The following is a 12,349-nucleotide window of genomic DNA, read 5'->3' as shown; positions in this document are numbered from 1 at the left end:
CAGGAAGAGACAGAGTTCAGTGTCCCCTGTCAAGCTGACTTAACCAGCCACCCATCACTGGCCGAGCCCGGTTTGGTTGCAGACTCTGAGAGCATCAATAGTAATAGGTAGACAATATTTAGACTGCATTCTGCGAGTAGGAATAGTGCGTAACAGTACTTGCATGTAGAAGGCACAGGAAAAAAAGTTCAGTTATGTTTCTTTTATTTTTAGAAATAAAGAGTCCTATTAATCCAGAAGTGTCATTTACAGGTCATTTTGGATTCCTGCCACCGGTCATTGCAGCTTCTCTCCTTCCTTATTTGTGTCAGTGCTGATTCCCACAGTAGCCGACACAACATAACCCAAATTATCATTTTAAGGCATCTTACAACTCATGCCTTGAAAATGACGAGGACTACCCGTCAAGAGTATCAGAGTTCTGGATGGACTTTCTGGCTGCATTCTCATGAGTTATCAAAGCATAGCACACACTGGGAAAAGCGTAGCACATTTATTAGTGCCACTCGAACATATTTATGAGCCCCCCTCCCCGAGGTGCAAAATAGTGGGTCACTCATACAGTTGTGTGTGCAGGGACACTGTTGCAATGAATGAACCAGTCACCTGATCGCCAAAGTTCCGGGCGTTTCCTCTCCACACCCTCTCGTAGACAATTAGAACGTCCAAATAAAATTACTGGTTAATACTCTGGCCAACCTCGGGGAAGATCAGTTTGGATTCCGTAGAAACACTGGAACACGTGAGGCAATACTGACCTTACGACTTATCTTAGAAGAAAGATTAAGGAAAGGCAAACCTACATTTCTAGCATTTGTAGACTTAGAGAAAGCTTTTGACAATGTTGACTGGAATACTCTCTTTCAAATTCTAAAGGTGGCAGGGGTAAAATACAGGGAGCGAAAGGCTATCTACAATTTGTACAGAAACCAGATGGCAGTTATAAGAGTCGAGGGACATGAAAGGGAAGCAGTGGTTGGGAAGGGAGTAAGACAGGGTTGTAGCCTCTCCCCGATGTTGTTCAATCTGTATATTGAGCAAGCAGTAAAGTAAACAAAAGAAAAATTCGGAGTAGGTATTAAAATTCATGGAGTAGAAATAAAAACTTTGAGGTTCGCCGATGACATTGTAATTCTGTCAGAGACAGCAAAGGACTTGGAAGAGCAGTTGAATGGAATGGACAGTGTCTTGAAAGGAGGATATAAGATGAACATCAACAAAAGCAAAACAAGGATAATGGAATGTAGTCTAATTAAGTCGGGTGATGCTGAGGGAATTAGATTAGGAAATGAGACACTTAAAGTAGTAAAGGAGTTTTGCTATTTGGGGAGCAAAATAACTGATGATGGTCGAAGTAGAGAGGATATAAAATGTAGACTGGCAATGGCAAGGAAAGCGTTTCTGAAGAAGAGAAATTTGTTAACATCCAGTATTGATTTAAGTGTCAGGAAGTCATTTCTGAAAGTATTCGTATGGAGTGTAGCCATGTATGGAAGTGAAACATGGACGATAAATAGTTTGGACAAGAAGAGAATAGAAGCTTTCGAAATGTGGTGCTACAGAAGAATGCTGAAGATTAGATGGGTAGATCACATAACTAATGAGGAAGTATTGAATAGGATTGGGGAGAAGAGAAGTTTGTGGCACAACTTGACCAGAAGAAGGGATCGGTTGGTAGGACATGTTCTGAGGCACCAAGGGATCACCAATTTAGTATTGGAGGGGAGCGTGGAGGGTAAAAATCGTAGAGGGAGACCAAGAGATGAATACACTAAGCAGATTCAGAAGGATGTAGGTTGCAGTAGGTACTGGGAGATGAAAAAGCTTGCACAGGATAGAGTAGCATGGAGAGCTGCATCAAACCAGTCTCAGGACTGAAGACCACAACAACAAACAACAAACTCTGGCCAGGAGGCACAAATTTCCAGTGTACGGTTATAAGAACATAAAAAAAGACAATGTCTTCTCATTCAACCTCACTTGCCTTGCTGTTTTCGGTCTGGGAGAGTTGGGAATCCCCCACTGGCTTCACGGTCACTTCGTTTCTGAATTATACATGTAAGGCCAACTCTTATCATCTGCAATGAATTCGTTCAAAAAGTTTGGATGACTTTCAATCTGTTTTCAAGCCCTGCCACAAATTCATGCACAAGGTTTTTTGCTCCTGTTTGAGAAGATGCGGAACAAATTCAGTGGAAACATCTCTGATGTGCAAACCCTCATTAAAAATCCACTGGCATGAGCATCAACTCACACCCGTCTCTGTTGAAATTTGATTAATCATGAAACGATGATCCTCGTTGATTTTTTCAATGTTTTCCTCATTTAATAATGTCACAGGGCATCCAGACTGAAGTTGGTCTTCAACACACATCTCACCACGTTGAAAGCATCCAAACCAGTCAAAAACTAGTGTGCAACTTATAGCATCTTCCTGGATAGCCTCTTGAAGCATTTGGCAAGTCTCTGCTGCCGATTTTTTAGGCGGGAAACAAAGTTTCACACACTCTCTTAGTTTTTTTAAAGCTGCCATAACAACTCTGTACGCAGAACATGTCAACTGTCAAGAGACACCCATTCACCTACACACTGACACCATCTGCACAGTTCTTTCGTGAAGATATCTACTTACCCATCTAGCGGGGAGAACTCTGTACCTCATCTACAAATGGCAGTGCCTTCTCAGTCCAGTTCCCTCCCCCCCCCCCCCCCCCCCAACCTCATATTTAGAAATTACACTACACAGTTTACACAGATACATTCACAGCTACACTTCTGCGACAAAATATTATTGACAGCTGAATGAATAATTTAGATGCTCTGTGATGAAATTATACAGTCATGAAAATTGGCAATAGGCCAGCCTGCAGAAGAGAGATTGTCTCCATCTAGCAGTAACCTGCAGCTAAATGCTTGGAAACAAAACTGTTGTGGCATCAGATTTAGCAAGCCAAGGGGTATGCAAGCCACGCGACAAAGTAATTTTGCAGTTGGGCACTGCAACAGTGCTATGCAGCACCCTGCAACATGGCGTTCTACCATTAGTGGTAGACTAGAATGCTACATGCTGTCACACAATCCCAGATCACGTAAGAAACAGATCGCCCGATCGCTTGGTCTAGCAGGCAACCCTTGTCAGGGAACGGACACCAGGCGGCAACAGCGTCACACCCTTACTTGTGGCACCAACCACTAGATGTCATTACGTTCTGTGGAATATGTGGCAACATCGTCCGAATGCGAGCAGCTCTCCACCATTTGACGTCTGTAAAGTACAGCTGCTTCTGACATAACAGTGGTAGTGGATCGAGTGGTAATGCCGAGGGCCTGCGAGTATATCAACTGTGAAAGGAGTAGACGACAAATCCTGAACTAAAAATGTAGTAGAACTGTCTCAAAACTGAAAATTATAAAAAAATATGTAGTTTATTCATATTGTATTTAAGTACCAAATAAAGATTCTCTGTTAGGCTGCATAAATAAGTTTCGTTGCCTTTCCTTGATCACTCTACCGCATTTAACTAGAAAGAAGTAATGTGTTAAATCTGAGCAAAACAGTACTGCTTGTGACAATAGTAGATGCGCTGACTGCAAAGTTAAGATGTTTACCATCACAGAATTTTTTTACTCACGATATTTAAAGTTTCATAATATTAATTTTTTTCGAAGATATTGTTGTTAAGTACGTACATTAAATTATATTCCTTTACAACTAACAGTAATCATATGCAAAATGTGATTATACTTAAGAACTCTTACAAAAATACTTAGAAAGGATGCAAAATCTGTTTCTTAAACTTATTTACAGTCTCAATGTGAAAAATATATTGTCGTTATAACTCACCTAATCCCTATAGATACTCTATGCAAAATAAATAATTATGTCGGTAATGTCAGCATGCGAAACCCACTGCTCAGTGTTATATTTGTCAGTAAATTAACTGATTATATTTCAAAGACACTGATAAGATTTTGAAAACTTTCTAGTGTTAACCTGCACGTGGAGATCTTTTTTACCACCATAATCCGTATCAGAAGAGCTGTATAACAAAGAGGAAATAGACGGCATGGAAGGCGAGTGTAAAACCTATGCGACTGCAATCCGGTCTGCATTTAAACAGTAATTTGCGAGAAATGTTTGTGTGTTACTTTTCATTTATTACATTTCGCATATGATTGTGAGAAATATCCCTACAGTAGAAATAAACTTGGTTTGTATAATTACAGGAGCTAATCTACATTCTTCGATTGAAAACTCGGGAAAAACCACAGCCGATCATGAGCTACAGTCAGCTGTGTGGACGAATGCATTTCGTGCGCAGCGCTCTAGCCGAACACAAATCAGCGTCATTCACGTCACCAAAGATACAGCGTTGCCAATTCCGCGACATGGACAGTCAGTTAGCATTGTAGCGTCGCCTGCGACATCTGTTAATCGATGGGAAAACTATTTTTATAGTTGCCTGTTCCGCCGTAAGGACGGTCAATCTGTTTCTTACGTGATCTGGGACACATTGTAGCTTTTCTACAGCTGGCTATATGATGAGAGCCTGCTTCCTGTCATAATACACCTGACCAGAGCAAGTATATATGCTCCCAGTTCAGGCAGTAGTTGCATTCCTGCTGCACAAAACATTCGACTGGCACAGTCTCCACACCAGTTAGTAGTCAATTGTGCAGTTAAGCTACAACAGCTTCATCACGCAGTGTCACTAGCTAGGCGAACCCACAGATCTATAACTATCAGCTAACCCTGGTGGCTCTGGGCTTCAAACAGAATCTGCCAAATGAGTCCAGCCAATGGACATCATTGTCTGACACTCCAGCCAGTCTCCACTGGTCCTTCGTTCAACTCAAGATGCCTGAAGGTTCTTGTTAGTTGCCTTGGGCAGTGTGCAGTGCACACTAGCCCAACTACAAAGCCTTGCTGAGGTGCAGAGCTGACAAATGGCCTGTGTCAGCAAGGACGCCATTGACAGTAGCCACTGTTACACTGTGTACGTCACTCACTGCCCACCAGCTACTGTCAGCACCTGTGTCACAATCGTTGACCTGTATAAGAAACATTAAATAACAAAGAATGTTTTCATTTAGGTACGCATTCTTGACTCCACACTTGCCACAGCACCAGAGATTCCGTCCTACAACTCCTTGCATGCGCCACTTTGTAACCAGAAGTGGCCATCCTGTAACTCTGCTGCTCTGTACAGCTGTAACAGAATCTTACTGGCTGCTAGCAGTTAATGGATAAGGATGTGCACAACTGCTGAAAACAGGGCCTCTGTCTTCTTATGCGGCATGGGCTATGCTACAATGCTACTGCATGCAATATTGTTTAATCACTAAGGTAGGCAGGAAGGGGACAGAAATGAGCTGTTACTTTAACCTATGTTAAGCAATACAGTCAGTCCTGATAAAAAAGCCAATACCCAATTTCTACATTAAACAGCTATCAATTGTCACTGACACCTTCAGATTTATGGTTTTTTTTCTTTTTTCCATCCAGGAACAGGGAAAATGCTGATTCCTGTGACATATTGTTAAAGACTGCTGATTTTCCATTATCTCACTACAGATCACAGATTTTGCATTATTTTGTTAAAAACCTTTTAGTTTTGCATTGTTCGTTACGTAATCATTTAAATGAAATTTTCCTCTCACAAGTAATTGCTAATGTGGTGTTTTCCAAATTAGTTCATGCATCTCAGTGAGAAGAGAGGAAAACAGCTGCTCAGACATCAGAAAAAATTGTAAAACTATGTAATACAGCTTTAAGTTAGACATAACAGTCACAGGGTGAAGTGCAACGAAACTGACAAACACAAAAACATTCTATTGCTTTTTTTACCTTTTCCTTCACTTGTTCAGAAGCTCCAGATAGGCCACGAATTTGAAGAGTTTCTGCAGCTCTAAGCAAAGCTGGCAAATTTTCTTGTTCTATGTTGACCTCGCCTTTATACATGAAAGACAGGAGTGATTCCAACTCAGAAAAATGAACATCTTGTAAAATAATTACAGGATGCTGGCACGGATTAGTCTGTAATGTAATGAAGAAATATGAGTGTCTTGCTAGAAATACTAAACTACTTTTATTTCATCAATATTAAGTTAAAGCTTAAAGGCAACATTAAATAAAATCAACAAACAGTGTAGCAAAAAATTCAACAAATCAACATATACATGGAAAGATTTACTTGCTGTCAAGTGGTGCTACAATATTAACAATTTCTTTGAAAGTTATTACAAATATCTTAATTATTAATACCCTTAACACACAGTTGTTCCAACACCAAAGGGAAATGAAATTGTAAAGCTATGTAATACAGCTTTAAGCTGGACATAACTGTCACACGGTGAAGTCCTAAGACGCTAATTATTTTCCAACAAAGTAATGCCAACATTTACCACAATCCACATTTCACCTCATGATTTACACAACACTAGTTACACTAGCCTACCAATGAAGTAAAATCTTGTAACAAACTGGCCAAAAAAGTTATTCAGGAGTGGGCAAGGAATGACTGAATGTGCCTTATGAGGCCTTAGGAGAGTGCAGATTTACTTTTACCGCCATTACATGCGAATTTCCTGTGGTCTAATGGATATAGGGAAAGAATTTCTGATAAAGGAAAATAACTGTCTATGCGAGTTATGCAAGTGGTGCTAAACTTTTTTAGCTGTTTTTATGCAGTACACACCCTAGTGCCATAAGGTCTAAGCTACTTTTGAGGCAAAGCCTAAAGAAGAAAACAAAGATGATGATGAAGAAGAAATGGCTTAAGCAGCAAGAAACTGCAGAAACAATGCAGTAACACAGAAACCAATAACTTAGGTGTACTATTCTTCAAGAAGCTCGAGTGAGTAGCAAACAGTGAGAGAAATAACAGTTAGGTGGCTTCCTGAGTGATTAGCTTGAACATTTTTGCATCTAATGTAACTGCATAAAAAACTGAGGGGGAGGCAGATGTATTAATTCACTAAAACTCATTCATGTTCTTACTATTTGCAGATGCAATCACGGCAAAAGTACTTCTTGCATCACAAGGAGTGTATACTGTAACCTCCTCTGCCACACACATGCCCCGATAATAACTCTTTCCACCCTCCACCATTTTTCCCACGAATAAAGAAACTGAGTGCAGGAGAGGGGAGGAGGAGAAAAGCTGTAGGGGATAGAGAGATGTTCAGTGAATAGTAAAAGTAGCTGTTGTATGGCTATTGCACAGAAAACTATGCCACCCTTGTCCACTAGAGTTTGATGAGCATTCCTGTGATGCACTTGTGATTGCTAAATGGATTCATGACGAAATGCACCTTCTTCTTTGAACTTTCTCTATATCTATTTATCTGAACTACTAACGGGCCCACTCTAATCAGGAATAATCGAGGATCAGTGAAATGAAGGTTTTCTTATGCCATCTTTTATGTACATGAATAAAATTTCTTTATGATCCACTCAATGAATTTCAGCCTGCAATACACTTTTCTTACAACTATTTCGATAACTCTGGATTTTAAGTTGTTACTCTTTGACCCAATAGCACAAACAATAGATACTTGAATCTATTTTGCACATGTTACATTTATGGAAGCGTGCAAAAATGTAATGACTTCAATTTTTTTATGTTAAAACTCAGTTTTTTTTTTTTACATTGAACAAATGTTGTTAAATTTCCACATCTTTACTCTTCATATCTACATATTTTTCTCAATGTAGTCACTTTGGTGATGAACACATTTCTTTCAACGAGAGTCCAGTTCGTTAATGCTGTCATTGTAGACTGTTTGACTGTGTTGGCAGAGCCACAACCTTACCTCTGCTTGCATTACTTCACCACTATCAAACTGAAGTCCTCACAGGTGTTCTTTAAGTTCTGGGAACATGAAAATCGGGTGGGGCCAAGTTGGAACTGTATGGAGGATGACCAATAACAGTGAATCCAAAAGTTGGATTCTGCAGGCATTGCAATGCTTGTGTGTGGTCTGACATTGTCATGCTGAAGGGGAGAGTTCTCCATGTGTGGGCAAACACCGAATTCGAAACTCGATTACAACAAACTGATTCTTATGCATCGATGTAGCTATGTTGCACACTGCCATGTTACATGCTATAATTCGAAAACCCCTAATGGTAGAGGGCTGCAAATATATAGACATGAAGAACGAAGATGTAGAATGTTACTAACATTTATTTAATTTAAAATTCCTTAAGTGTTTTCACATTAAAAATTTGGAAGCAATACTTTTCCGCATGCATATTTACGTTGAGGCTCAATTTACAATCCCTTCACTAAGTTTGCAGGTCTTCTTGCATTTCACTACATTTTTAAAGCATTGAAACCATCTAACAACCAAAAACATTATCTAAGAACAGTCACTGATGTTATCCATCAGAAAGTCTACCCTATAACATTTCCTCACAATACTGTTTTTCATCTTATGACTTACTAATAAAACTGTGAAGTTCTGTCTACCAGAAGTTTTGAATCAAGTCACAAAACTGGTCCAATATTCTGTAAGCTCAAATTTTGTTCACTAGGCAAAAATACAAAATTGCATCAAATGCCTTCAAATACTTACAAAACTTAGCATCAGCTTGGGTGGTCTTATATATTGCTCTCTGGACTTCAGGGAAGAACAGAGCTAGCCAAAATTGCTGCTTGAAGAATCCATGTTGATTCGTTTATAGGAGACTTTCATTCTCCAAAAAGATCAAAATACGTGAATATAAAACTTATTTATTAATTGTGAAACGGACTGATGCCTGTAATATGGACCTACACCCACAGACCAGAGTGTGAGAGGTTTGTGATAATAGTAATGTGAGCATCTTAGTAACCCTGTTCGTGACAGAACATGTAGTTACCTTCTACTGCACCTGCACTGTTACAATTGCTTGTAGACGGTTGATAGTGAGACTTGAGGAGTGACAAGCATCCTCAACAATAACAGCTAACTCTGGTTTAGCCTTCCCCCTTTAAGCTCATTCTGTCTATAAAAGATACAACTCATAGGCACAGGAATGTGCATTTAGTGGTACCTTGGATGCATTTACCTTCCACTGTAAAATGAGTCATTTTACTGGTAGTATTTTATTCTGCCTTTTTACCTTTTTATAGAGGTGGAGTGATTGAAGGCACAGGAGAGGATGGGGGTTGGAGGTGGTTGGTGAAGAGATGGAGTGACTTACTTGTTCTACTGAGAAGACTAATAGCATCTTTGGTTGAATCACCTGCTGATTCACTGTGTAGGACAAGTTCAGTGTGGTCTCAAGGCTTTGAGCCCTTTCTTGAGTATTTATGCTTTTTATTGCCTGGTTTTCCTCAAATGGAAACTATGATTACTTCATATTGGGAACACACTGTTTGTATGTTCTTTCATCATCTTTAATGGATTAACTTGTGACTTTTGTGGCAATGTGTAAGAGACAATTTATTTAGCAATAAGTTCCTCAATGCATGTGCACTGGCAGATACCAATATTTGTGCTGACTTCAGCTGCTGAAGTCAGTGAAGAGGAATTCCTGATATGTCAAACTGGCCACTATGGAAACAATGATATGAATATGGGTGACATTGGACCCAGACACTACTTCTTTACTTCGGTGTACAATATTGGCTTGTAACATCGATCTGTTGCATTTTCTATTCCTCTATAAATGTTGTACAGTCTCAAGTCTAAATGGTACAATTTCCAAAGCAGTTCACATAGAATAATGACACACTACACATTTTTCTCTTCATGAACTGAATGACCCATTTTTTTCATATGTTGAAAACTATACAGGTTTGTCCACAGTGCTGATACTTAAAACAGGATCTACAACCTCAATGAATATGAGTTACCATGCCATTACAGATCTGAACTATGACAGAAAACTGAAGGTCAATATGAAAGTGTCGGTATTCTCAATCTCATGATTAATAGCTTTATGAAACTTTTAAATCAATTCAATACTCAGTACAACAAAACATCCTTCCATGATTTAAGGGTGCTGTGCAGTACTGCATTGAATACATGTGATGAAATCACGCGTGTGACATTTGTCCCACATCACTTTCATTTAATTCAGCTGGCAGTTCCCTCACTTGCTATCGCAGGGGAGCAGTCATCCAGTGAGATCTCACAGGCACATGGCCCTGCAATGTGGCTAAGCAAACATGGCAGCTATGTACATGGCAACACAGCATGTGGTGTAGTGGTGAGTGTAGAGAGTGCATCTGCAGTGTTTCAATATGAGCCAAGCACACGTCTGTGTCATTAAGAGAGGTAGTATTGGTCATTTTCAGCCACTTCCACCAAGCTGTGCTGAATTTTCTTGATCACTGCCTTGCACTCTGCGGCTAAGTGAAGTTGACACAGATCGACAACATGCCTGCCTCTATTGCACAATTTTTTAAATTATGTGGTAGTTTCTAAGCAGAGTAACATGCAGATCTGCTTGGCTTGGCAGAAAGAAGACACTGCCACCAAAAACATCCAATTTTTTAAATGTTTGCCTGATTTTTAGTGCTCCAGCAATACAATGTGGCTTTTATTTAGAACAGTGACAATATGAATAAAATCCTTTCGGGTTTAATCACTCTGAAGATAACCACCACAAAGATGGTTGAAACATTGGTTTTATAGTTATTTTGGTGTTTGATAATGATATGGTCTAACACCAAAAATATTTTATTCACACTGAAATTGGCTGTACAAGTTTATGTTCTTAAAACAGTGACAACTTCTCAAATGATGCCTCCTCATTTCTGGCAGAAATAGTCCTTGCTTAAAAAGCCACCCATTAGAAAAACAATGGGAATCGTAAGAATATAACAAACCTTTCCATATTCCAAAAACACACCGGAGTATGCCTCTATAAGATCTTAGCAAAACCTGTGCTGTAGCATGGCAGTGAACCCTGGACAATAAAGGCAAATTATGTGAAAAGACTAACATCCTGTGAAATCAAATTTTAGAGATGAACAGTTGGTTACAAACGAATAAAGATGTGTTGAAGGAACTTAAAATGGAACCTACCATACATTATATTCGAAATTACCAAAACAACTGCAGAAAACATCTACTATGAAAGAGCTCAAGAAGGATTTCAAAATTCATTCTATATTACCACCCCAATGGTGTAAGATTGCTAGATTGATCAATGTAAAGACGGCATGATAACTTCTCGATGAAAGTGTAACTGGTCAAGAGGCCCAATACTTAGAAGAAGAAGAAGAAGAAGAAGATGATGATGATGAATTAAGTATCGTTCACCTTAAGAGCTATGGGAATACAAAATCACTCTACAGAGAGGTGAGCATTATTCGGACAAGCTTAACACAACTGAGGTACACCAGGTACCAGAGAAGTTGTCTGATACTGAAAGTTATGCCTCAGCGGCCATCTGTCCCATCAGCATATAGAACACCTTCAGACTGAGGTTTTCTTTGCTGACATTTTAACAACATGCAGCAGACCAATGCGACATCAGATAGACAGCTGATTCCCTTGATGAGCTGTCAACAGGGTTCATACAGTGACCACCAGGAGTTTCTCCTTGTCACAGTGTGAAGTTCTGTGACTATTCATTTCTGTGTATTAATTCTCACTTGGTTACTGAACAAAACTTGATGGTACTCAATTTATTTTAATAAGTTACACAACTTCTCTAAGAACTGAGTTAAATGATCTACACATGAAGTGTGTGATTGTTCCAGATAAGTCTCAAGGTACTGAATTACATTTCGTATTTGTTTTCACTGTATTAGAACTCTATTTAGCATGTGTATTAAGTTTGTAAGTTCGGCAACAGACTGCGACAAGGTTTTTACCTGCCTCCCAATAAGTACAGTTAACCTACGACATTCAATGTTCCACCATTATGGCACATGGTGGTCCCTGGAGAAAGTTCTGAGATAACGTTTATAGAGGATTGTTAGCACTGCCCAGCCCATGTCTCAGGAAACTTTAAGTTAATCAGACCGAAACTGACCTAGTTTGCTGAATACTTTTAGTGTTATTAATGACACTGGAATCATTGTTATCATATAGCCATGAATTTAAAATTCAGCTTCGGTCTTCTTAAGTTTATTTACAAATGTTTCTTGTCTAGAAACTTAGCTGACTGCATCTAAGAATGCTCAAAATGATACATCAGCCACAGCTGCCGCTGGAGATGACACTACTTCATTGCATTTATTGCTACATGATGGTGCTGATTTTTAACCAGACAATTCAGGTAACTTATCATAAGTTGATGGAAGCAAAGATTGGATATAATCACAGGAATCGTCATCAAATTTCTGCTGGTGACAGACAGGCAATTTTTAACACTTTCTGGGAAACAATGTCATGGGATCAAAGG

At 39.3% G+C, this 12,349-nt stretch overlaps 1 protein-coding gene across 2 annotated transcripts in view; it reads right to left on the bottom strand.

Moving 5' to 3' along the window:
• The window catches only part of LOC126457045 (protein tramtrack, beta isoform-like), a 197,830-nt gene that overhangs the window by 169,802 nt on the left and 15,679 nt on the right, over nt 1-12,349 (bottom strand). For both annotated transcript variants that reach the window (XM_050093033.1, XM_050093034.1), the window contains exon 3: nt 5,849-6,037. In XM_050093033.1, the coding sequence (XP_049948990.1) occupies nt 5,849-6,037 (189 nt within the window). The remainder of the gene's footprint in view (nt 1-5,848; nt 6,038-12,349) is intronic.

This window comes from Schistocerca serialis, chromosome 2 (genome assembly GCF_023864345.2).
Source record: "Schistocerca serialis cubense isolate TAMUIC-IGC-003099 chromosome 2, iqSchSeri2.2, whole genome shotgun sequence".
Taxonomy (NCBI): Eukaryota; Metazoa; Arthropoda; class Insecta; order Orthoptera; family Acrididae; genus Schistocerca; species Schistocerca serialis.
The sequence above is the reverse complement of the archived record's forward strand: the minus strand, read 5'-3'. Positions and strand labels throughout refer to the sequence as shown.